Source organism: Rana temporaria, chromosome 4 (genome assembly GCF_905171775.1).
Source record: "Rana temporaria chromosome 4, aRanTem1.1, whole genome shotgun sequence".
NCBI classification, from domain to species: domain Eukaryota; kingdom Metazoa; phylum Chordata; class Amphibia; order Anura; family Ranidae; genus Rana; species Rana temporaria.
In genome coordinates, this window is record NC_053492.1 from 188,356,262 (window position 1) to 188,383,354 (window position 27,093).

General features: G+C 42.3%; 1 protein-coding gene across 1 annotated transcript in view; it reads left to right on the forward strand.

Moving 5' to 3' along the window:
• Positions 1 to 27,093, forward strand: part of LOC120936835 (probable cation-transporting ATPase 13A4) — a 177,865-nt gene that overhangs the window by 57,168 nt on the left and 93,604 nt on the right. The window contains exons 7-11 of the mRNA XM_040349541.1: positions 12,442 to 12,576; positions 12,670 to 12,742; positions 16,432 to 16,563; positions 19,367 to 19,537; positions 25,738 to 25,895. Of these exons, the coding sequence (XP_040205475.1) occupies positions 12,442 to 12,576; positions 12,670 to 12,742; positions 16,432 to 16,563; positions 19,367 to 19,537; positions 25,738 to 25,895 (669 nt within the window). The remainder of the gene's footprint in view (positions 1 to 12,441; positions 12,577 to 12,669; positions 12,743 to 16,431; positions 16,564 to 19,366; positions 19,538 to 25,737; positions 25,896 to 27,093) is intronic.

Here is a 27,093-nt window from a genome sequence, read left to right on the forward strand (position 1 = left end):
TTGCTTGTCTTAGAAATTATATCAGTATTCCATCCTGGTATGAATTCTGGGTTGTTTGAAGTTGGAGTTAGAGGACCTGGTGTGCTAGCTAGGTTATGTAGTTTGGATATTATGTGCTGCAATGAGGGGGTGCATCAGTATCTGTTTAGGATAGTAGGATTTCATTATCCAGGGGAGGAATCTTAACAGGATGTCTGTGTATAACTGTTCTAGATTTACCCAGTCTTTGTTTGCCTCATGACAGTTTCATTCAATTATTTGTGTTATTAAAGTGGCATAGTAATATCTTTTAAAGTCTGGGAGACGCATACCTCCAAGTTCTTTAGAGCGTGTGATTAGGTCAAAGTGATATGCATTTTTTATTAGCCCAGATGTAAGCTCTTTGAATTTGTTGAAGTTTTTTAAAGAAATTGGGAGTTTAATCGGGAGCGCGTTCGTACATTAAAGCAATATTGGGAGTATGGTCATCTTAACCAAGGCCTCCCTACTAACAATGAGAAGGTTTTAGTTTGCCAATACTTAAGATCTGTCTCAATATTTAAAAGCAGTGGGACAAAGTTTTGCTTGTAGAGGTCCTGTATTTTTGGGGTAATACATATGCCTAAAATATTTGCGGGCAACATTTTCCCATCTAACAAAGCAGCTTTGTTTTGTTTTACCTAAAGCTTCTGTAGGTAGGGATACATTTTAGGGTCTCTAATTTAGTATAATTGGTTTTAAAGATATAATTAAATGATTGAATAGCTTAACCTCCCTGGTGGTATGATTCTGTCTGGAATTACGTACCAAAAGCGGTACAATTATTTTGCAAGGAAATTTGGTGTTTTGTACTGTAGGCCTGTAATTTTTAGGAATAACTCACTTAAATCTGACCAAACAAGAGTCTTGTAGGCATCCCGGGTATGAAATTTTTTTAAAAAACAAAATTATAATATAATAAATAATTATAAATAATTATAACAAATAATAATATAATTATAATAAAAATTATTCAATAATGTAATCAACTCAAAATCACTGAAATTTGCTCAGTTGCAGAATTGTCGCTGTCATTACGTTTTTTTTTTTATGACGAATTTCCCCACAAATCTCTATCGCACATTTCTGCAAGTGATTATAATTTATTATCGCTGTTTTCTAGCTGATCTAAAACCATTTTTGACATAAAGGGACACTTTTGGACAATCTACAGTTTGCAGGCAGAAAGAACAGTTTTTATTATATAAAAGTACATGTAGGACACTGGGCAGACCACTAGGGACAAGGGGTGTGTGTATTTTTTACATAAGTACTGTAATCTATAGGATTACAGTATATTGTATGTATAGTGTTTGTTTACTTTTTTTAATTTGGCGCCGTTCTCCGCCCCCGTGCGTCATAACGTCGCAGGGAACAGAGATCGGCGGCACACTGGGACACTGTGAATCGAGCGAGGAGGACCCGCTCGCTCACACAGCAGGGTGGCATCGCTGGATCCAGGGACAAGGTAAGTAACTTGCCTGTGGATTCAGCGATCAGGTAAGCACACTCTGCACATCCACCCTGAGCTTGACTCGGGGATACCGATCCTAACATTGAAAACCCACCCCGAGTCACGCTCGGGTTTACCGCTAAGGGGGTTAACCACTTAAGCCCCAGACCATTTTAGTGGTCAAGGACCAGGCTCCTTTTTGCGATGTTAAAGCGACTGCGACATTTGCGTGGTAATGAGACATGGCTCCCAAACAAAATTAACGTCCTTTTTTTCTTTTGGTGGTATTTGATCACCTCTGGAAAACAGAAAAACCACGCTCCTACAACAAAAGACTACAGGCAGCAGATAACGTGTGATATACAAAAATACATGAAAATATAAAAAAGCCGCGCCCAATAATTTAAGTGAAAGTCTATAACACTCAGCAGGGGATATGGATGATTAAATCCCATAAGACATTGTTCATATATTGCGGATGTAAACTTCAAAGTTGGTTCATGTGTTGGGATAATGGCTGATCATAAGCTCCAAACCACCAGGTGACATGCATACAGTCAGTGCCAGCCCTCCACCATAAATAAGAGCAGCTTACCAAATGGCAAGCCTTTAACACAATTGGCTATAGCCCAGCCACGGCCTTTAAATCCCCAGGTCACTTAGTTGGAAAACTCTGTCACTAAAACAGGATCCCAGGCTCAGGTGTTTGTGATAAAGGGTTGCGGTTCAGCCACAAATAAGCCCATCAGCGACACAACAGCAGTCAAGCGATCCCAAAAGCATGTATCGGAAGATAGAAAGGGACGCAATAGCGTAATATCGCAGGGTACAACAATTTATTAAAAGCAGTAATGTACTTACAGCATCGAGGTTAAAAAACAGCATATAGTGAGTAAATTAGTAAAAGCCGGCCGGCTTGAAGGAGCCCTCCTCCTTGGCGTGGTGACGTCACTGACGCAGCCTCCCAGATGCGTTTCGTCACTAATTGGACGTTATCAATTAACCCCCAATCAACCCCCATTGATAACGTCCAATTAGTGACGAAACGCGTCTGGGAGGCTGCGCCAGTGACGTCACCACGCCAAGGAGGAGGGCTCCTTCAAGCCGGCCGGCTTTTACTAATTTACTCACTATATGCTGTTTTTTAACCTTGATGCTGTAAGTACATTACTGCTTTTAATAAATTGTTGTACCCTGCGATATTACGCTATTGCGTCCCTTTCTATCTTCCGCTACATGCTTTTGGGATCACTTGACTGCTGTTGTTCCGCTGATGGGCTTATTTGTGGCTGAACCGCAACCCTTTATCACAAACACCTGAGCCTGGGATCCTGTTTTAGTGACAGAGTTTTCCAACTATGTGACCTGGGGATTTAAAGGCCGTGGCTGGGCTATAGCCAATTGTGTTAAAGGCTTGCCATTTGGTAAGCTGCTCTTATTTACGGTGGAGGGCTGGCACTGACTGTATGCATGTCACCTGGTGGTTTGGAGCTTATGATCAGCCATTATCCCAACACATGAACCAACTTTGAAGTTTCCATCCGCAATATATGAACAATGTCTTATGGGATTTAATCATCCATATCACCTGCTGAGTGTTATAGACTTTCACTTAAATTATTGGGCGCGGCTTTTTTATATTTTCATTTGATCACCTCTGCCGTTTAATTTTTTTTGCGCTATAAACAAAAATAGAGCGTCAATTTTGAAAAAAATTCTATATTTTTAACTTTTTGCTATAATAAATATCCCCAGAATATATATAAGTTCTTTTCCTCAGTTTAGGCCGATACGTATTCTTCTACATATTTTTGGTAATCGAAATAAGCGTTTGATTGGTTTGCTCAAAAGTTATAGCGTCTGCAAAATAGTGGATAGTTTTATGGCATTTTTATTAATATTTTCTTTTACCACTAATGGTGGTGATCAGCAATTTTTATCGTGACTGCGACATTATAGCAGACACATCGGACACTTTTGACACATTTTTGGGACCATTGTCATTTTTACAGCGATCAGTGCTTAACCACTTAAGGACCGCCGCATGTACATATACGTCAGCAGAATGGCACAGGCAGGCACATGCACGTATATATACGTGCTCTGCTTGACGTGGGTCGGGGGTCCGATCGGGACCCCCCCCCCGTACATGCGGCGGTCCCCGTGGCTTCAGGAGCGATCCGGGACGACGGCGTTTATAGTCGCGATCGCTCCCCGGAGCTGAAGAACGGGGAGAGCCGTGTGTAAACACGGCTTCCCCGTGCTTCACTGTGTCGGCGCATCGATCGCGTCATTCCCTTTATAGGGAAGACACGATCGATGACGTCATTCCTACAGCCACACCCCCCTACACTAGTAAACACACACAAAGTGAACCCTAACTCCTACAGCGCCCCCTGTGGTTAACTCCCAAACTGCAAACTGTCATTTTCACAATAAAGAATGCAATTTAAATGCATTTTTTGCTGTGAAAATGACAATTGTCCCAAAAATGTGTCAAAATTGTCCGAAGTGTCCGCCATAATGTCGCAGTCACGAAAAAAATCGCTGATCGCCGCCATTAGTAGTAAAAAATAAAAAAATAAATAAAAATGCAAAAAAACTATCCCCTATTTTGTAAACACTATAAATTTTGCGCAAACCAACCGATAAACGATTATTGCGATTTTTTTTACCAAAAATAGGTAGAAGAATACGTATCGGCCTAAACTGAGGAAAAAAAAAAATGTTATATATGTTTTTGGGGGATATTTATTATAGCAAAAAGTAAAAAATGTAGCATTTTTTTCAAAATTGTCGCTCTATTTTTGTTTATAGCGCAAAAAATAAAAACCGCAGAGGTGATCAAATACCACCAAAAGAAAGCTCCATTTGTGGGGGAAAAAAGACGCCAATTTTGTTTGGGAGCCACGTCGCACGACCGCGCAATTGTCTGTTAAAGCGACGCAGTCCCGAACTGTAAAAACCCCTTGGGTCTTTAGGCAGCATTTTGGTCCGGGGCTTAAGTGGTTAAAAAAATGCACTGATAACTGTAAAAATGACACTGGCAGTGAAGGGGTTAACCTCTAGGGGGCGCTGTAGTGGTTAAGTGTGCCCTAGTGTGTGCTTTTTACTGTAGGGGGCGTGGCTGTGCGTGTGACGTCAGTGATCATCGTTCCCTATGACGGAATAGACGATCACTGACATGCCACTAGGAAGAACGGGGAAAGGTTTGTTTACACTTACCTCTCCCCATTCTTCAGCTCTGCGACCCGTTCGCGGGACACCGGCGGCGATCGGGTCCTCAGGTCCCTTGGGCACGGTCATGGATCTTCGGACCAGGTCGCGAGCGCACCGCCAGCGGTGCGCTTGCAACCCACGGCTGGGATCTTAAAGGGGACGTACCTGTACGCCCTTGTGCCATTCTGTTGACTTAATGGGTTAAGTAGATTAGGGATGGAAATATGTGTTTGAGATAGAAGGAAAAGAAGGTCATCTGCGTAGGCCGCTTTTTTTATATTCTTTATTAGGGATGAGCCCGATGTTCGAGTCAAAACGTAAGTTCAACTCGAGCATGCTCAAATCCCGAACATTATGGGGCATTCGTGGCAAATTCCAGTGCTGCAGAACGCCGCATATTGCACTGCGAGTCCACGCCCCACACTATATAAGGCTGCTTACATTGCAGTCGTATATAGTATTTATGAATGAAAAACGTTAGCTAGAGGCAGGTTGGTTACTGGCGTGCAGGCAGTTTAGTGTCTGTGTGTGTGTGTGTATATATATATGTATATATATATATACGTCTGTATGTGTGTGTATATATATATATATATATATATATATATATATATATATATAATTACACCTTGTAGTATATATACAGTTGTGCTCAAAAGTTTGCATACTCTGGCAATTAGTGTCTGTGTATAAATAGTCAATGAGTTTGTTAGCTCTCACGTGGATGCACTAAGCAGGCTAGATACTAAGCCATGGGGAGCAGAAAAAAAACATCAAAAGACCTGCGTAACAAGGTAATGAAACTTTACAAAGATGAAAGGATATAAAAAGATATCCACAGCCTTGAATATGCCAGTCAGTACTGTTCAATCATTTAGTAAGAAGTGGAAAATTTGGGGATCTCTTGATAACAAGCCAAGGTCAGGTAGATTAAAAAAGATTTCAGCCAAAACTGCCACAGGAATTGTTCGGGATACAAAGAAAAACCCACAGGTAACCTCAGGAGAAGTACAGGCTGCTCTGAAAAAAGATGGTGTGGTTGTTTTTAAGTAGCACAATACAATGATACTTGAACAAAAAAGAGCTGCATGGTCAAGTTGCCAGAAAGAAGCCTTTACTGCACAAGTTCCACAAAAAAGCCTGGTTACAATATGCCCAACAACACCTTGACATGCCTCCTCATTGGGCTTTTTTGTGGCATTGGCACAGTAAAGGCTTCCTTCTGGCAGCTCAGTTACACCTTTTTTGTTTTAAGTATCGTTGAATTGTGCTCCTTAAAAACAACCACACTGGGGTAGATTCACAGAGGAGATACGATGGCGTATCTCCAGATACGCCGTTGTATCTCTGAGTCTGGCCAGTTGTATCTATGCGCCTGATTCATAGAATCAGTTACGCATAGATTTCTATTAGATCCGACCGACGTAAGTCTCTTACGCCGTCGGATCTTAACTGCATATTTACGCTGGCCGCTAGGGGCATGTACGCTGATTTACGCGCCGAAATATGTAAATCAGCTAGATACGCGAATTCACGAACGTACGCCCGGCCGACGCAGTACATTTACGCCATTTATATTAGGCTTTTCCCGGCGTAAAGTTACCCCTGCTATATGAGGCGTATATGCGGCGCACCAATGTTAAGTATGGCCGTCGTTCCCGCAACAAAATTTTAAAAAGTTACGTCCTTTGCGTAAGTCGTCCGTGAATGGGGCTGGACGTCATTTACGAAACCAATGACGACCTTGTGGCGTACTTGGGAGCAATGTACACTGGGAAATTCCACGGACGGCGCATGCGCCGTTTGTGTAAAACGTCAATCACGTCGGGTCAGGGTTAATTTACATAACACACGCCCACCTCTTCACAATTTGAATTAGGCGGGCTTACACCGGCCTATTTACGCTACGCTGCCGCAACTTTCTTTTAAGAATACGGCACTTGCCTGTAAAAGTTGCGGAGGCGTAACGTAAATAGGATACGTTATGCCCGCACAAAGAAACGCCATTCTACGTGAATCTAACCCACTGTCTTTTTCCAGAGCAGCCTATATTTCTACCTGAGGTTACCTGTGTGTTTTACTTTGTATCCTGGGCAATTCTTCCACCAGTTGGGTCTGGCATGGATTTTAAGGGGAACTCCATGCCAAATTTAAAAATAAAATTGGTGTGGGGTGCCTCCCAAAATCCATACCAGACCCTTATCCGAGCAAGCAGCCTGGCATGCCAGGATAGGGGGAACGAGCGAGCACCCCCCTCCTGAGCAATACCTGACCGATTGCCCTCAACATGGGGAGGGCTTGCCCTCAACATGGTGAGGGTGCTTCGGGGTCCCCTCGTCCCAGAAACCCTGGAAGCCCCCTTTTTGCTGTCTTTTTGCAGTGACAGCGATTTATATAGGCAAGGGCGGGGCTACCCGTATCGATTTTGGGGGGACCCCACGCTGTTTTTTTTTTGGGGGCGTGGAGTTCCCCTTAATATCCATACCAGATCCAAAGGTCCTGGTATGAACTGGGGGGGGGGGACCCAGGCCCATTTTTTCCTCGTTTTTGTTTATCTATATTGCCAGGATCCAGCAATACTGACACGTACCTTGGAGATGAGCCTGACGTGCGGAGGGAGACCTCCCAGACAGCCCTGGTTCCAGGATCACTGTGGTTGAGACAGTGATCGTAGGAGCACAGTGAGGTATGAGTGCCTGTGAGGTATGAGAGTTCTCTGAGACCAGAGACGATGACCAGCAAGAGAGGCTGGAGCCGGCTGTAGTGCTGGGGATGCAAGTCAGCTGGATGCAGGTCAGCGGATGCAGGTTAGCTGGATGCAGGTCAGTGGATGCAGGTCAGCTGGATGCTGGTGTGCCAGGGAAGAGCAGGTGCACGCAGGTGCAGACGGCAGGCAGGAGAGGGGTCAGGCAAGCCAGGTCATACACAAAGGATCAGTTCACGCAGCAGGCAAGGAATGGTCAGAGTTCAGGCTGGTTTTGGCAACAGAAGATCAGGCAGACAGGTAAACAGAGCAAGATCAAGGAAGCCAAAGGTCAGGACTGGAGACAGCAGCAGGGTCAGAGAACCGGGTCAGTATGAGATCAGGTGTAGGTTCAGGATCAAGTCTCAGGATAAGCTGCAGATCAAACCGCAAAGATCTTGACAGTGGAAGCCCCTTTTAAAGGCCACTGGGCGCACGTCTGTTTACTTCTGGAAGCCTAAAAGCGGGGATGCACCCTATTGTGGGTCTAGGAGGCGTGCGTCAATGACAAATACAGTACAGCCGTGAGCAATTTTGAATGACATTTTTTTTACTTTAGAAATGTAATTTTTCTGCGGCACGGTAAAACAGATGATAAAGATGTGCCACTTTACAGGCAGACTTAAGGGGACCCCCCGGGCACGATATTTAAAGGAATATTTTGTTTCACTTTAAGCATTATTAAAATCACTGCTCCTGAAAAAACGGCCATTTTTATAAACTTTTTTTTTGCACTGATACATGTCCCCTGGGGCAGTACCCGGGTCCCCAAATACTTTTCATGGCAATAACTTGCATATAATCCTTTAAAATCTTCGTGTCCCATAGACTTTAACGGTATTTGCATTTTCGCACAATTTTTGTGTTTGTTCGCATGTTCTGGTGCGAACTGAATGGGGAGTGTTTGGCTCATCCCTATTTTTTTATTTGTGATTATAAACCAGCTAATGGATTTATTCTGATTGGGGATGAGCCGAACAACCCCCGGTTCGGTTCGCAGCAGAAAAACAGGCAAAAAATTTGTTCGAACACATGAACACTGTTAAAGTCTATGGGACACAAACATGAAAGAGTGATAATTTTAAAGGTTAACCACTTCAATACAGGGCATTTTCACCCCCTTCCTGCCCAGACCAATTTTTAGTTTTCAGCGCTGTCGCACTTTGAATGACAATTGCGGGGTCGTGTGACGTGGCTCCCAAAAAAAATTGCGTCCTTTTTTTTGCCCACAAATATCGCTTTGGTTTGGTGGTATTTGATCACCTCTGTGGTTTTTATTTTTTGCGCTATAAACAAGAGGAACGACAATTTTGAAAAAAAAACACAATATTTTTTGATTTGATAAATATCACAATTTAAAAAAGTAAAAAAAAAATCCTCAGTTTAGGCCGATATGTATTCTTCTACATATTTTTGGTAAAAAATCGCAATACGCGTATATATATTGGTTGGTTTGTGCAAACGTTAGAGGCCCAGATTCACGTAGAATCGCAGCGGCATTAACGTATCGTAGATACGTTACACTGCCGCAAGTTTTTATTGCAAGTGCCTGATTCACAAAGCACTTGCATGAAAACTTACGCCGGCGGCCTCCGGCGTAAGCCCGCGTAATTCAAAGCGGCATGTGCCATTTAAATTAGGCACGCTCCCGCGCCGGACCTACTGCGCATGCTCTGTTTTTGAAATTCCCGCCGTGCTTTGCGCGAAGTGACGTCATTTTTTCGAACGGCGACGTGTGTAGCGTACTTTTTTAAATTTCGACGCGGGAATGACGGCCATACTTTATACAGCACATACGTGGGCTGTGTAAAGTTAGGGCAGCTAAAACGACGACTAACTTTTCGACGGGAAACTAGACTAGCAGCGACGTAGCGAACGCGAAAAAACGGCGTGGATCGCCGTAACTACTAATTTGCATACCCGACGCTGGTTTACAACGCGCACTTCCCCCAGCGGCAGCCGAGGTATTGCATCCTAAGATCCGACAGTGTAATTCAATTACACCTGTCGGATCTTAGGGCTAACTATGCGTAACTGATTCTATGGATCAGTCGCATAGTTAGGAAGACCCTAAAACAGAGATACGACGGCGTATCAGGAGATACGCCATCGTATCTCTTTTGTGAATCTGGGCCATAGCGTCTACAAAATAGGATAGATTTATTGCATTTGTTTACTAGTAATGGCGGCGATCTGCGATTTTTATTGTGACCGTGACATTGTGACGGACATATCGGACACTTTTGACACATTTTTGGGACCATTAACATTTATACAGCGATTAGTGCTATAAAACTGCACTGATTACTGTGTAAATGTGACTGGCAGGGAAGGGGTTAACACTAGGGGGTGCTGAAGGAGTTAAATATGTTCCCTAGGAAGTGATTCTAACTGTAGGGGGCGGGGACTCACAAGGGGGAGATCGATCTGTGTTCCTCTGTACTGGGAACACACATTGGTACCCTAACCTCTGACAGGACGTGGATCTGTGTGTTTACACACACAGATCCACGGTCCTGCTGTAATCACAGGCAATCGCGGGTGCCCGGCGGACATCGCGGCCGCCGGGCATGCGCATCGGGTCCCGAGAGGTGCCGCCGGTTGCACGCGGCACCTCTCGGGTGCATGCCCTCTGGACGGCCGGGAAGCCCAGGATGGGCTTCATATGATGTCCACCCAGGATGGAAGATCCCATCTGTGGACGTCATTTGACTATGGGGGGTAGGGAAGTGGTTAATATGCAAGTTATTGCCATACAGTGTTTGAAGACCTGGGTCCTGCCCAGGGGACATGTACCAATGCAAAAAAAGTTTTAAAAACGGCTGTTCAGTTTTTTCGGGAGCAGTGATTTTAATAATGCCAAAAGTAAAACAATAAAAGTGAAATATTTCTTTAAATTTCACACCTGGGGGTGTCTATAGTATGCCTGTAAACTAGCCCTTGTTTCCCGGGGAACCGAACCAAAATAAAATGGGTGGGGTCCCCTAAAATTCCATTACCAGGCCCTTCAGGTCTGGTATGGATATTAAGGGAAACCCTGCGCCAAAATAAAAAGAATGGCGTGGGGTTCCCCCCAAAAATGACCCTGCCCCCCCTATGACCCAACGGGGGTTTCCAGTGGCCTTCCCATGGTGTCACGAGTGACACCGCCCCCTCTGACGCAACGGCGGTTTCCCGTGATGCGTCAGAGGGGGCGGGGTCATCCGTGACACCACGAGGAAGCCGCTGGAAACCCGTTGCATCAGAGGAGGGGCGGGGTCACCCGTCCACAGGACGGGTGGCCTCGCCCTCGGTTACTTAAGAGATGTCAGACGGCTCGCACGTCTTTTGGCCGGGTGCCTGCTATGGAGGCGGTATTGTTCGTAGTGGCAGGTCGGACTTGTAGAAGGATTACGGTGTTGGAATTTTTTTGAATAAAGGACTTGTTCCAAGCTGTAAGTGTTACCAATTCACATAGGGGGGCGGCATCTGGGGGTCCCCTTTGTTAAAGGGGGCTTCGAGATTCCGATAAGCCCCCCGCCCGCAGACCCGCACAACCACCAGGCAAGGGTTGTTGGGATGAGGCCCTTGTCCCCATCAACATGAGGACATCCTCCCCATGTTGAGGGCATGTGGTGTGGTACAGTTCAGGAAGGGAGGGGCGCTCTCTTGTCCCCCCTCTTTTCCTGCTGCCTGACAGGTTGCATGCTTGGATAAGGGTGTGGTATGGATTTTTGGGGGAACCGCACACTTTTTTTTTTTTGCCACATGGTTTCCCTTAAAATTCATACCAGACCTGAAGGGTCTGGTATGGGTTTTGAGGGGGACCCCTACGTAATTTTTTTAAAAGTGTGTAGTGTATAAAAAAGCCTGTGTTCTTGTTCCATCAAGAGGTACCGTTTTGCAGCTAAACTAGTCCTGCCTAGATCTTGGTTGCAATATGCGGCTATAATATCTGATAACTATATTCAGACTGGAGAAAGCAATATATTGATGGAAGGACTCAAAAGCAGAGTGTGGGACGGTTCCGTAATAGAGTGTTCTTTGACAGTCTGCCCATTATTTATTTTGTTTGCAGCTTGTCATCAGGGTGCGTCAATGCTGCCCACGTGCCAGGCCACGTCCTTCCAGATGGTCATTTTTAATATAATGGTTTTCTGAAGCCTCCCTGTACAGAATAGCCCCCAGGAGGGTCAGAACCAGGGGCGTCCAGCACCGTTAGATGCCAGGATGTACTTACACCATCCTGCAGCAGATGAATGAGGCCTTCTCCCTGGCAAGATGGTGTCTGGTTGCAGGTAGGAAGAAGGCATCTCCAAGGGCGCACTCCCAGGCAGACCTCCCTGTTGATGGGGATGAAGACGGGGCAGTGTCATGCTATGCTACCAGGTAGGAGAATGGATGGCTTGTGTCCCTCTGAGCCCGAGGATGGTGCCGGATACGGTCAAGATGGCAGTGGGCTGCGGGTAGGAGGAAGGCAGGGATGGTGCAACAGTGCCAGGTAGGGGGATAGAGGCTTCTGTCCCTCTGAGCCTGAGAATAGCACCAGAAATGGTCAAGATGACAGCGGGCCATGGGTAGAAAGAGGGCAGCTGGAGTCACCAAGCAGCGGGGAAAGAGGGCAGCTGGAGTCACCAAGCAGCGGGGCACACCGATCAGACAGTCTGGCTGCAAAATAATGGCAGGAACATGGTTAGAGAAGGAAGCCTGGTAATCTATGTTAGATAAAGTCTGTGTCAGGCTTGCAGGCACACGGATGGATAAGGATGAATGTTCAGAATTCCTGGAAATTCTCTCTAAAGCATCGGCCACAGCTCACATCCAGTCACACCCCCATTAAAGTATATAATCAATGTGACTTTATGTGACTGTCAGTTAGGGACCTTAAATTGTAAGCGCCCTGAGAGTAGGAACTGATGTGAATGCACCAAATAAATGTAAAGTGCTGTGTAAATTGTTGGCGCAATATAAATACCTCCGAGTAAAAATAAAAAAATACACAATAAATCGCATTTATTTATTTTAACAGATTTTGAACCCATTTTACTGTTTTGAAGTTTATTCACTAACTACGTGGCTGGCATCCGGATATTTTGATTATTCTATGGCCATATTAACTATGACCATTGTGTCTATTCTTGCAACAATTTACATGCTAAGAATGGTAAGCATAAATCTGTTACTTTGATATTTCCATATATTTTACTTTTATTACACAGATGGTAACTACATTATTTGCTTTTCTTTATCGTTATAGCAATCAGTTAAATTGCATCATATGGTGGAATCACATAACAATGTTTTGGTGTCTGTTCTTCAGAGAAATGGAGGTAAGATGCCCAAAGGGAAAAAATAACACACACGTCATACTTACCTGCTCTGTGCAATGAATTCTCCACTTCTCAGGTCCCCCGCCTGTGCTCCTGGTCCCCCCCCCTTCGCAGAGTGCCCCCGTGCTTGAGCCTCCTGTTGTATCTAAGCCAATGATGAGTGAGAGCCTCGGCTCTCATGTGCATCGCTGGATCGAGATCTGGCTCAGGGAAAATTAAGAGGAGCTTTAGCTGATATGGTTTCTAAAGGCTTGAAAGCAGCAATTTCCTGCAATAGAAGATAGTATACAGTATAATCACTTTTTCAGTGGACCATTTATTTCTACCTCTCCCCTGTTTCAGTTCTGCATCCTCAAAAGTCTCTTTGGCATTTAAGTCTTTTGGAAATGTTGGATGCCTGTATCCATGTAACCATGTACTGGTTCCTTTTTCTGACCCCCCTATATCACTTTAGGGCTCAGCTTCAGCTTTGTATTATTATCCTACAAATAACTGGCAGACCAAAATATGGTTTCAAATATTCAATGAGAGAAAAGAAGTCTAATTGACAAGTATCTTCCAATACTAGGCATGTGCAAAAGGGAAAATTTGTTTCATTTCGTTTTAATTCGTTATCTAATTAATTTCGCTAAGTTAGATTCGTTACATGTGTTAAATTCGTTTTCGTAATTAGTTCGTTTTCGACCGAATTTCGAAAACTCCAGTCGAATTCGAAAATATTTTGACCGGATTCGATAATATTTCAATCGGATTCGAAATCAAATTCTATTTGAATCGAATTCGAAAACAATTCGATTCGAAAACAAATTCGAATGAAAATTGAAAGCAAATTTGAATCAAAATCTAAAAAATATAAATCGATTTCTAAAAAAGAATGCGATAAAATAGAATATAAAATAAATAATAAAACAATAGAATGAAAATCAAAGAATAGTAAAGAACAGAATGGAATTTAATAGAATGTAATCAAATACAATAGAATATGACCTGGCTTCTTCTAGCTATCTTCTATCTTCCATTTTCTGAAATTCGAAATTCATATAGAATGAACTCAAATTTGAATAGAAAAATATTAGAAGAGTAGAATAAAAAAAAAAAAATATATATATATATATATATATATATATATATACACAAATGCACAGAACTCTGTGTGCATAGAAACAGCGATCTGGCTGTTTCTTCTTCCTTAAAGATCAGGCAGGAAAACAGCTAGACAGTGGAGTAACAGTAGCACACTTTTTACCCCTTAAAGTGGAGGTTCCATCAAAAAACAATTTTGCTTTAAACTGTAGCTTACGACTAAAAAAGAAAAAAAAAAAAGTTTTTTTTTTTTTTTTTACTCATCTGAAAATGCCTGTTGCTATGCGGTCCCACAAAATCTGCCTTTGAAACCACCTAGGATTCTGACATCATTTCCCTCTAATGCTCCTGGGAAATGTGTGTCATCATTTCCCAGGATGCAGTGCGCTGTCCAATTATCACTCCCCATCCAAGACTTCCAGGAAGTAAATGCCTGTAGGCTTCACAATGCCCACAAGCAAAATGACAACGGTGTAGATATAGTTTTATAAACTATCTTTTTGAATATCTATGCGGATCGGCAGCGGATTGTAAAATAGTAAGTGACCAGATTTATATTATAAAAACGCATGATGAAAGGACATACATTTAAAAAATGCTAATTGTGGTTGGAACTCCGCTTTAATTGCACCTAGATATTAACCCTTTCCCAGCAAATGTCATTAGTACAGTGTCAATGTACAAGATTACATACCTCCCAACTTTCTGAGATGGGAATGAGGGACACCTATTAGCAAAAGTATGTAGGCATAGGACACGCCCCCTGCCACGCCCTGCTTAAAGGCCAATTGTACAAAAAAATATTGGTTAAACCCACACATTTTTTTACCATTATTATTTTTTTATATTGGCTTTTGTTCATTACAAATGCAGAGATTTTGAAATTGGATAACAAGGTTTAGCACTGGGAAACACTTTGTGATAGATAAATAGTGCATTTTATATACAACTATGTAGATCAGACCAAAATGAGGGACAAATGAGGCGGAAAGAGGAACTTTGTTCGAATGAGGGACAGTCCTAAATCAGGGACAGTTGAGAGCTATGGTAATACCACTGATCACTTTTTTAGTGTCACTAGCAACGTTAGTGACATTCCCAGAATGTGTCTGTTAGTGCAAGATAGCCCGCCACTATATTACAGTTCCATTATAAGTCACAGATCATCGCAATTATAGTATAGCATTTATAGCTACATCATAGGCGTGCGCAGGGGGTGTGCCTGGGCACACCCTAATCCTGAGGTTGGCAAACCGTCAATCATGATCTACCTGCTGATTGTGGGCAGGTGACAGGTAAACCGCAATCCTTCCTTGCCGAGCCTCAGAATCTGGACAGAAAGGGCAGCTTGGGGTGGGATAAAGTGGAACCGATCTGTATTTTTCTGCAGCAGCTGAAAGTAGGCTTCTCCTCCTCTCCCCGACATTCAGCTGCTACAGGAGCAAAATACAGGGGATCGGTACCAATATATGCCACTGCCGCCACCCCCCCCCCCTGTCCCTATTTCATCTCCTTATCCATCCCTTGCTCCCTCCCAGGATGGATAGTGGGGAAGAGGCCAGTAAATATGTCACACATGCATATGTATTGGAGCCTTGAGGTGCACACCCTAATGCAATAGGCTGCGCACGCCCATTAGCTACATAAATTCCAGTATACTGTATACATTGTTTGTAGATTCTGTCAGGATCAGAGGGGTATGCTAAAGCTTTCTCACAAACCAATTAATATACGCTTATTTGGATCTTTTTGTTTTCACCAAAGACATGCAACAGAATACATGTTGGCCTCAATTTATGAAGAAATTTGATTTTTTATGTTTTTAATGGAAAATATTAATATATTTTTCTTTCAAAATTGTTGGTCTTTTTCCTTTATGTAAAAAGAAAAAAAAACACAGCTGTGATCAAAATACCACTGAATGAAAGCTCTGTTTGTGTGAAAAAAAATGATACAAATTTAATTTGCATACATGTGTTGCATGACTGCACAATTGCCAGTTAAAGTAGTGCAGAGATAGCACAAAATTGTCATGAAGGGGGTAAAATCTTCTGGAGGTCAAGCCACTTGTTCTGTTGTAAAGCTCTATGCAATATGTATATGCTAGTCACTTTAAGATTGTATAATACATTTTCCTACAATGTTTTAATTTCACATCTTGTTATTTTTAAGACTTGAATTAAACCTTTATACCATGTTAGTATGCCATGGGATATAGGAATGTCATTGAAAATATGGTCATTAGAAATTTTAGGGTATTTCTTTTTTCTTTTCCTCAAAAATTATCCCAACAGATCCTGCTGCCTTTCTTCTCAAATTATCATTTGCATAACAGCGGCTGTGTCCATGTAGCCATTGCACCCCAATCAACATGAATGGGACTGCCTGAATGCAGATGAATTGAACACATGTGCATCTTATGCAGGCAGACATGACCCTGGCACGCATGTGCATTATAAATGAGGCCTTACAGGGCAATACACTATTTAGCACATTTGCACTGTTGTAGAATTTATTATAGGTGAAAGCGGATTATCAGAGACTTAAAACTGTAGCAACGTGCAAAAGAAAACAGTTTGTATAATACAACATTTTATTTTTTATAGGGGTTGAAGAAGTACAATCTAAATACCTGGTTCCTGGAGATGTAATTGTCTTATCAGAGAAGAAGTTTTTTCTGCCCTGTGATGCCATACTAATATCGGGGGGTTGTGTGGTAAATGAAGGCATGTTGACAGGTACAGCATGATAAAACATGTATCAAGTACGATATCGTAATTTAAAACTGTTATGCCGCGTACACACGATAATTTTTCCGAACATGCTCTATTTTTTAACGACGTTTTAAACAATGTCGTTTTTTGGGTTGTAAAAAATGATCGTGTGTGGGCTTTAACGACATGAAAAACCCCGCTCATGCTCAGAAGCAAGTTATGAGACGGGAGCGCTAGTTCTGGTAAAACTACCGTTCGTAATGGAGTAAGCACATTTATCACGCTATAACAGACAGAAAAGCGTGAATCGTCTTTTACAAACACAAAATCAGCAAAACAAGTCCAAGGGTGGCATTATCCGCATGGAACTTCCCCTTTATAGTGCTGTTGTACGTGTTGTACGTCACCACGCTTTGCTAAAGCATTTTTACACGATCGTGTGTGCGCAACGTCGTTTTAATGATGAAGTTGTAAAAAAAAAAAATTCCGAAAGGCTGAAAAACTTTCGGCCAGATCCACAAAAGGGATACGACGGCGTATCTGCTGATACGCCGTCGTATCCCTGTTTCTAACTATGCGGCTGATTCATAGAATCAGTTACGCATAGCTAGTCCTAAGATCCGACAGGTGTAATGGACTTACACTGCCGGATCTTAGGATGCAGTACCGCGGCCGCCGCTGGGGGCATTTCTCATCGAAATCCAGCGTCGGGTATGCAAATTAGCACTTACGGAGATCCACGAAGCTTTTTCCCTTCGTTAAGTCTCCGTAAGTGTTAGTTTGCCGTCGCAAAGATAGGGCTACTTTTACAAAGTGTAAAGTTAGTACACCATGTAAAAGTATACCTGTCTTTCCCGCGTCGCTGTCAAATTTCTTTTTAAAAAAAAAAATGTCCCGCCGCATCTCTTTTTTACCCGTCGCGATTCACAAAACTCAGCGCACCGTAACGTAACGCAAAGCACGTCGGGAAAATAGCATCGGGAGCATGCGCAGTACGTCCGGCGCGGGAGCGCGCCTAATTTAAATGGGACTCGCCCCATTTGAATTGGCCCGACTTGCGCCGGACGGATTTAAGTTACACCGCTGCAAATTTCCAGGTAAGTGCTTTGTGGATCGGGCACTAACTTGTGTAATTTGCGGCGGTGTAACTTAAATCACAAAAGTTACGTTGCGCCCGCTGGTTGTGGATCTGGCCCTTTGTTTTTTTACAAGCCGAAAAATGATCGTGTGTACGCGGCATTATAGTTATACATTTGTGGCCCTAATTTTGCAGGATTTAAAGTTGTTGCAAACTCAAATCCTCAAAACAACACTATTTTGAATAAGTTAGTAGATAATACTATTATAACCTAAATAGCCTTGTGTGTACTTTTTTGCTGATTTGCGGGTGTGGCATATCTTAGGCAGACATGACATTACACGATCCCCCTCCCACCTATACATAGTCGCTCTCGCTCTCTGTCTCCCTCTCTTTCTCTCTCTCTCTCTCTCTCTCTCTCTCTCTCCCTGTTTCTCTCTCTCTGGGTTCCATTCATGAAGCGATATGAAGAACATTAAAAAATGCAGTAAAATACTAGCGTATTTATTTATCAGAATCTGGAAGCTCCCTTTAACAAGGGGACCCCCAGATCCCGCCCCCTATGTGAACTGGTAACGGTACATTTTTATACCCTAAATGTGCTAGTAGAAAGGCTCCTGTTTTGCTACAGTAGCTCCTGTGCTGGACTGTGCAGGCACCAGCAATGCTGCTCTGAATAATATTGGGCTGTACAGGTAGCAGTAGAGGTCCTGTGCAGCATGCCAGGTTGTGCTGCTAATAGTTGTACTTTTGGGCAAGATGCTAAGCTGTATTTGTACCAGAAGTGCTTATGTGCAGACTTTGTTATGATGGTAGCATTAGTGCTTGTGTGCTGTGCCAGATCCAGCACAAGATTCTCAATTCACTATGGGAGACAGGGACTAAACAGCATAAGATAATCAGATGCCTTGGCCAGCCAGGAGCTTCACAGTGCAGAATACTCAAAGCCCCAGATTATTTTGGAGACACACAGCAAGATAATCAGAGCCATTCAGGACACACTCAACCACAATAAACATATTTCATGTATCTTTTCAGCTATAATAACATATAAGCCTTGTACACATGACCGTTTTTTCCATCAGGAAAACAGCCTTGAATCCTGCTGGGAAAATAGAGAACCTGCAGAGTGTTTCCTGCTGAGAAAACCGGTCGTCTGTATGCTTACCTGCAGGTGAGAAAAACCGTGCATGCTCGATAACACTTCAGCGCATGCGCGGTAGCATACAACGTTAGTGTGGGGTGTAGCAAGATGGCGGCGACGGAATCAAATGTGACGAGACACCGGATCGTCGTAGTCGATGACGTCACCGCGTTCGTGCCATTCAAAAGAACAGCAGGTTTTTGTGTGGCCATGTGTATACACGGCTTTTCAGGGCAAGCCTGCCAGGAATCCCATCGGGAAAACCAACGTTTTTTTCCAGACGGGATTCCCGGTCGTGTGTACAGGGCTATAGCTAAAGTAAGTATTTCACCTTGTAAGGCTCTTTTGCATAACTTCAAATAATCCTTTGCCCCTATGGATCTTCTACGCAATGCCCTAATATATTTGATGATATCCTACCTTCTCCTACTTTCTGTGGAAAGCTCAGCTTTTCAAAACTTGAGACAATCGTGGGACAACTATCACATGTGGCAGAAGGTACTGTTGTAGCTGCAAATGTGAACCATTTCTTGTCCTACCTTTGTACAAGTATTTCTTTAGATATATCTTAATCCTAATTAGTATTTTGCAATTCTGTTTTAAAGGAGAAAGTGTTCCTATAACAAAAGTCCCACTACCAAATGTGGACAATGAAATTCCATGGAAAACATACACTGGTGAAAACTGTCGTGGACATATATTGTATTGTGGAACTGAGGTTGTTAAGACAAAGCCAAATGCAGATGGACTGGTAAAAGCTGTTGTCCTACAAACAGGTGATGATATTCTAGCAAAAGAAAAATAAAATAAAATAAAAAACTTGTATACTTTTGCTAAATTAGATTGACAATATTTACTCATTAGTTTATTAGGATTACTAGAAATTATTGCCAGAAAAAAAGTAATCATATACTGTATGTTTTGTCTTTTCTGAATGGTTCATTTATCCCCACTCTGCAAATCAAGAATTCTAACTTTTCCACAGCATCAGTATTTAACTTCCATTCCAGATTTGACTTTAGCACTGGGTACCTGTCATGTGAAGAAATTAAGTTCCCCATAGAAATTGTTACCCTCACATATTTGAACAGGCAAACATTAGATCTTCGAATGTTTAAGCACTGCTCGAAAAAAGATCTAATGTTTGCCTGTTTAAATAGGTGATATAAATAAATAAACACATTACAAAATTTGCCTTTTTAAAAATGTATTTATTCAACAAAAAAATATCATTATATGTAATGGTGTATTGTGTTAAAGGCTGGTATTGCCCCATTTAGCAGAAATATCTGTATATAGGCATTTTGTATAACTGCCCACCATTGTCTGTCTTCGACAGTGATCTTTTTAAAATTAGATGAACTTGACAGCTTTCAGCTGGCAATGGTTGCTAAGGTGGCAGTGGATGCTTAACTGACATCACCAAGCCCATCTATTGACATGGCCATGAATCCCCAAATCATGTAAGAAAATGGGAAGTGAATGGAATCTGATGCCGCGTACACATGGTCATTTTTCGGCATGTAAAAAATGTTGTTTTTAAAAAATGGCATTTAAAATGATCGTGTGCGGGCTTCACATAATTTTTCGGGTTCTGAAAAACGACCAAAAAAAAATTCGAACATGCTGCATTTTTTAACGATGTTTTAAACAATATCGTTTTTCGAGTTGTAAAAAAATATCGTGTGTGGGCTTAAAAAGCAAGTTATGAGACGGGAGCGCTCGTTCTGGTAAAACTACCGGTCGTAATGGAGTAAGCACATTCATCACGCTGTAACAGACAGAAAAGCGTGAATCGTCTTTTACTAACACAAAATCAGCTAAAGGGTGACGTCATCCAAATGGAACTTCCCCTTTATAGTGCCGTCGTACGTGTTGTACGTCACTGCGCTTTGCTAGAGCATTTTTTTTAAATGACCGTGTGTGGGCAACATTGTTTTAAAGATGAAGTTGGAAAAAACTTTGTTTTTTCTACATGCTGAAAACGTTGTTTTTTACATGCCGAAAAATTATTGTGTGTACGCGGCATTACTGTCAGGAGTCTGCATAGGAGATTTCCAGATATATGTAGCTACACAAATAAATTGGGACCAGACCATATGTATATATCTTTAAAGTGAGATTTTTTTATAGTGAAACAAGACAATCACATACCAGCAAACATTAAACATGAACAAACCCCAGTGACAAAATACCTAATTAATCTAACTGAGACCTAACTATATTCAAAATGAGAGACACGGGTAACAGTGTATACCGGGGATGCAAGGAAAGGGGGAATCAAGGCAGGGTACAGAAACAAGGAGCAGGAGTAAGCAGTAGGATACAGGATGCAAGGCTAGCTCAGGAGCAGGATAAACGAACAAAGGGATCTGATGCAAGGATGGCAATTGAAACACTGACTCTGCAATAGCAGAGGTGGTACTTTAAGCGGACGTAAACCCATCCATTAACCACTAGCTGACGGCCGTACGTCCGCAGCGCGGCTCCCAATCTCTAACAGGCCGTCTTTTTACGGCCGCCCCTTTGCTCGTTCCCCGCGCGCGCTCCCGAGCACGCAGCGGGGAACTGCTGTGCTGGCAGTGTCCCTTGGACACAGCCAATCACAGATCGCCGTGAACGGCCAATCGGAGTGGCCGTTTCCTAGGCGTTCTGTGCGGCCAATGAGAGATGATCTCATATGTTTACATATGAGATCATTTCTCATTCCCGGCTCTCGCAGACAGCGGTGCTGTCAGGGGAGAGAGGAGACGGATCTGTGTCTCTTGTACATAGAGACACAGATCGGTCACCTCCCCCAGTCACCCCCCTTCCCCCACAGTTAGAACACTAATATTAGGGTACACATTTAACCCCTTCCTCACCCCCTAGTGTTAACCCCTTCCCTGCCAGTCACATTTATACAGTAATTAGTGCATATTTATAGCACTGATTGCAGTATAAATGTGAATGGCGCCAAAAATGTGTCAAAAGTGTCCGATGTGTCCGCCATAATGTCGCAGTCGCAATAAAAATCGCAGATCGCCGCCATTACTAGTAAAAAAAAAAAAAAAAAAAAAAATAATCCTGTCCCTTATTTTGTAGGCGCTATAACTTTTGCGCAAACCAGTCGCTTATTGCGATTTATTTTTTTACTAAAAATATGTAGAATACGTATCGGCCTAGACTGAGGATAAAAAAAAAACGTAAAAAAAAAAATTGAGCTATTTATTATAGCAACAAGTAAAAAAAATTTATTTTTTTTCAAAATTGTCGCTCTATTTTTGTTTATAGCTCAAAAAATAAAAACCGCAGAGGTGATCAAATACCACCAAAAGAAAGCTCTATTTGTGGGGAAAAAAGGACGTTAATTTTGTTTGGGAGCCACGTCGCACGACCGCGCAATTGTCAGTTAAAGCGACGCAGTGCCGAATCGCAAAAAGTCCTCTGGTCAGGAAGGGGGTTTAAGTGCCCAGTAAGGAAGTGGTTAACAGTTTCAAAAAACAGTTACATTTCCGGAATGTGCCGGTAATTTAACACTCCCATTGGTTGTGCTCTCAATCAAGCTGTTAAACCATCCTATGGCTGGTGTCATAACTGATCACATGTGCAGCATCATGGCAGTTGTAGATTAAACAGAGGCCAAGATGGCATCTTCCTTGACTGAACAACATAGGAGGGTTTACTTCCACTTTAAAGTGGAGGTTCACCCTAAAAAACATCTATATACCATTACATCCAGCATACTTCTGACATCTACAGTATGCTGTTTGTTTTTTTTTGTTCGCTGTACATACCGTCTTATAGTTCTCTTTCACCCGGCTTCCGGGTTCTCACTCCCGCGGGGAGTAGACGTTCCTATGAAGAGGCGTAGATAAGGCGCGTCACGCGTACCGAAAATAGCCGAACTGGGAGCCGGCTATGAGTCCCAGTTCGGCTATTTTCGGAACGCGTGATGCGCCTTATCCGCACGTCAATCATCTACGCCTCTTCATATCAACGCCTACTCCCCGCCAAAGTGAGAACCCGGAAGCCAGGTGAAAAGGAACTATAAGACGGTATGTACAGCGAAAAAAAACAATACCAGCATACTGTACATGTCGGAAGTATGCTGGATGTAATGTTATATAATTGTTTTACGGTGAACCTCCGCTTTAAGTACGCTCCCAGCTAATAGGGCCAGGTGGAACTGATTGCAGGAACCTGTTGGCTGCTGGGAGACACCTACTGGTGCTCACTGGAACCACAACTTTCATCCCAGAGACCCACAGTGCTACCAGCAGGTGAATCAGGTCCTAGTACCTACATCATTGTCGAAATATGGCCATGGCGGTATATGGGCAATGATGTCATCACTATCCCCGCCCCTTCCTTTATATAGCTAATTACAGCCTGAGGAACTCTCATTCGCCTAGTGTTTCTATCAAAGATCAGCTATGTGTGGTGGGTCACCAGGTTGTTATTGTTTTTGCTTAAGTTGGTGGCAGTGTGCTTTGTGATATGGATTAACAATGAGGGATATTTTTGGGGGATTACAATTTTTGTATTAAACGACTTGTTAAACATTTACGTGTCTTTTTTTTTCTAATACTCTGAACAAAGACTGAAAAAATAAGGGTAAAACTGCACTCTTGAACTCTAAAAAATATAAAAAATATTTTACTACTACAAAAATATTTTACAAAACGTTCTGTTGTTTTTTTGTTGGTGGAAAGTTATAAGCTGTTCTGATATATTGATTATTGGTTCAGTGCTTGGGGTGTGCACAACACCATGATTATATTCTATTTGATTGATGTAGAACTAGATTTTTTATAGATAAATTCAATGTGGCAGTGGTAAGTTGTTAAATTTATTGTATGTGCTTAGGGGGCATATGTGGGGCCAATTTTAGTAAAGGGGTTTACCAGCTTCTCATTAACTGCCTGCCCACAGAATCCTACAACCACTGGGCAAGAGGCCCTTTTCTTCATTAACATGGGGACAAGATGCTTTGCCACAGCTCCCCCCCCCCCCAACAATCCCCAGCCCAAGGTTAAGGACATGTGGCCTTGTATGAGGGGGGCACTGCATGCTCGGGTTAAAAGGTCTGGTATGCATTTTTAGGGGGAGTCATTCTTAAATTCCATACCAGACCTGAGGAGTCAAGTATGGGTTTCACATGGGACCTGATGTTTCTTTTTGGGGGGGATGGGGGGGTTTCAAAAAAAATTAAGGCCCCAGGCAATCTATACCAGACACTTCATTCTTGCTGTAGGATATTCTACAGGACAAATTACATTTACAAAAGAAGACAGTTTAGATTGCCGGCAAAGAAAATTGCATTTCTATTTAAAAGACAGAAATCGCACAGAACAAATGCAAATTTCCGCCACAATATATACTGTAAAAGACCCTTAGAGGTCTGCTATGTATTTTGGTGCCACCTTTTGGGTCTGTGTGCATTTTTTGCCTCTTGCCTTTTTGCTTATTGCTATATTAATTATAAAGAAATGGGACATGGCAGTGGTGAGTTGATATATATATATATATATATATATATATATATATATATATATATATATATATATAATATATATGAAATTTGTCTATTTCTAGGTTACATGTTTTCAGAATGAGAAGGTGGGGGTGGGGGGGCATAACTGGGGGCCTCCAGATTCTGATAAGCTCCCTGCCTGCAGACCCCTATAACCACAAGTGTTGTAGATAGGAGGCCTCTTATTCTCATCAACATAAAGGCAGTGTTTTGCCGGGGGGGCACCCCACTTGCAAAGTAGCCACCGATGTTAAGGGCATTTGGCCTTGCATGGTTCAGCAGGGAGGTGTACACTTGCCCCCCCTTCCTGCCCTGCCAACCTGCATGCTTTGATAAATGATTCTTGGAACCTCATGCTTTTCGAGGGGTTCTATCTTATAATCCATTCCAGAACTATAGGATCTGGAATAACATTTTGGGGGTCTTCGTGCTTTTTTTGGGTGGGGTTCCCCTATAATTCATACTAGGCCTTAAGGGACTAGTATGAATTATGAGTGAAGGCCCTGTGCCATTTTTTTTCAAGCTATCCACAGCTCTTTTAACATGGCTGGGGATTTTCTTCATTATTACCAGACCCTTATCGTAGATGAAGGTCTGCTATAGATGTTAATTGTGAACTCCCCCAGAAAAATTATTATGTGGGGATTCCCCTCATAATTCATACCATTCTCTTCAGGCCTGGTATTAATTTTACAGGAGACCCCACCAAAAAAAAACAGCCCGAGGTCCCACCCAAATTTTAAGCCCTTCAGGACTGGGAACAATTTGAAGTGGGAACTTCTCATGGGGTCCCCCCAAAACTCCAAACCAGGTCCTTTAGTCAAGCATGCAGCCTGGCAGGCCAGACAAGGGGGTGGGGGTGAGTGTGCCCCCTCCCTTCTTGAACCATACCAGGCCACATGCAATCAACATGGGTGTGTACCTTGCCAAATGGGGTCCCCTGGCAAAGCATTGTGTCCCTATGTTGATGAGGGCAAAGGTAGGACGCTTATTGGAAACCGAAAGGCTCCATTAACAATAAGGCTACATCCAGATAATAGTCTCCCTTATGTGAATGAGAAAGGGATACATACCCCTACTGATTAAAAAATAAAAATACAGTATAATTGAAAACACAGTTTTTGACATTCTTAAGAAACAAAATCATAACATAGATCCATGTCCATTACAATTCCTGATGCCCTTCAAAAGAAAAAAATGTGATGACCAAACATGATGGTGCCACTCTGTGAATCACAGCTCTTGGAGCTGTCATCAGCAATATTATAAGCGAAGGGCATGAATAAGGGGTGATATTACCCAAATAGTGCCATGAATAGATGCTGTAATCAAAAAAAAAAATGTAAATTTGACTGATATTCAGCTTTAGTTATCATCTCTTAATTTACCATGTTTAAATGAAATTATAGATTAACATTTGTATGACATTCATCTGAAGTTTTAATATATGTTGACTCCTAGGATTCAACACAGCAAAGGGAGACCTTGTGAGATCAATTATGTATCCCAAGCCTGTGAATTTTAAATTGCACAGAGAGGTTTCAAAAGTTCTTGGTGGGCTCATCGGACTTTCCATCATTGGAGTCATATACTCAGTTGTACTTAACGCATATAGTGGGGTAAGTAGAATATGTTTTTAGCAGGTGCTATTGGACTACCACACCCACAATCCCTGCTGTGTCTTAGAGCATCTTAGGGCCAAGTAAATATAAAAAGTATTTAAGTATTGATACTATTGCTCAGTGTGTTATACAAATATAGATGTGTTTAGATGCAGGTTGTAATATTCATATGCCACATCTACAGTCAATTTTTTGACAAAGGTTTTACATAAATAAATGGTGCAACTGCGACCCCCGAGTGATTCCATTGGTTTTATTGAATGCTGCTTACCTTGCAGCCGTAAGGTAATTTGCTAGCACACCTTCGGGTGTCACCATACACCGAAGATTCACCAACAAGTCACCTTGCCACCTGCTGATGTCATTTAGCACCCAGCACTTCACTCGCACTTTGCAATTTCTTTTGATTTAATTGCATTACCTCTTGGACTAAGTCGCAGTTGCATTATCCATCATTGGTGTATATCAGTTCCCATGTTGATGGGAGCATTACACCATCCTGCGATTTCCTCCGAGACTGCATATATTATCTTTACGTTGCGATTCTATTTCTGCACCCAGCACTTTACTTGCACCTTGCAATTTCTTCACCTCTTGGACTGAGTCGCAGTTGCACCATTTACACTATGTAACAATTGGACAATCTTGCGGTTCCATCCACCATTCATATGATGTGATTTTACTTACATTATACAGTCACCTATTTGTATGTATTTGCACTCTTATTCAGTTCACTGTTTTATTCACCCATCATTGTTGTATATCAGTTATGTGCAGTCATTCATTTTGATTGGAGCATAACTGCTCATCCTGCGATTTCCTCTGCGACTGCATATATTATTATCTTTACGCTGTGATTTTATTTATGCACCTGAGTCACCTTATCTGCACTGTGTGCACATTCATTCAGTACACCTTTGGATGCACCTTATTTTAGCATTTATAGCGATTTTTATCTTTCAGTCAGTCTATTTGCATATTCATTTATCAATTATACTATTCTGGTTATTTATACATTTTACCAATTACACCATTCCATGCTATTGGAGCGCAACACCATCTCTTGATTTTTTCCATGTCTCACTGTGGGTAGTGGTTGGCCCATACGGTAGTTGCCACACCTTTACACTCTGCATACATAATTTCCACTGTAGCGCAGGGATAACTACTTTACCCAACCCTTTACATAAATAAA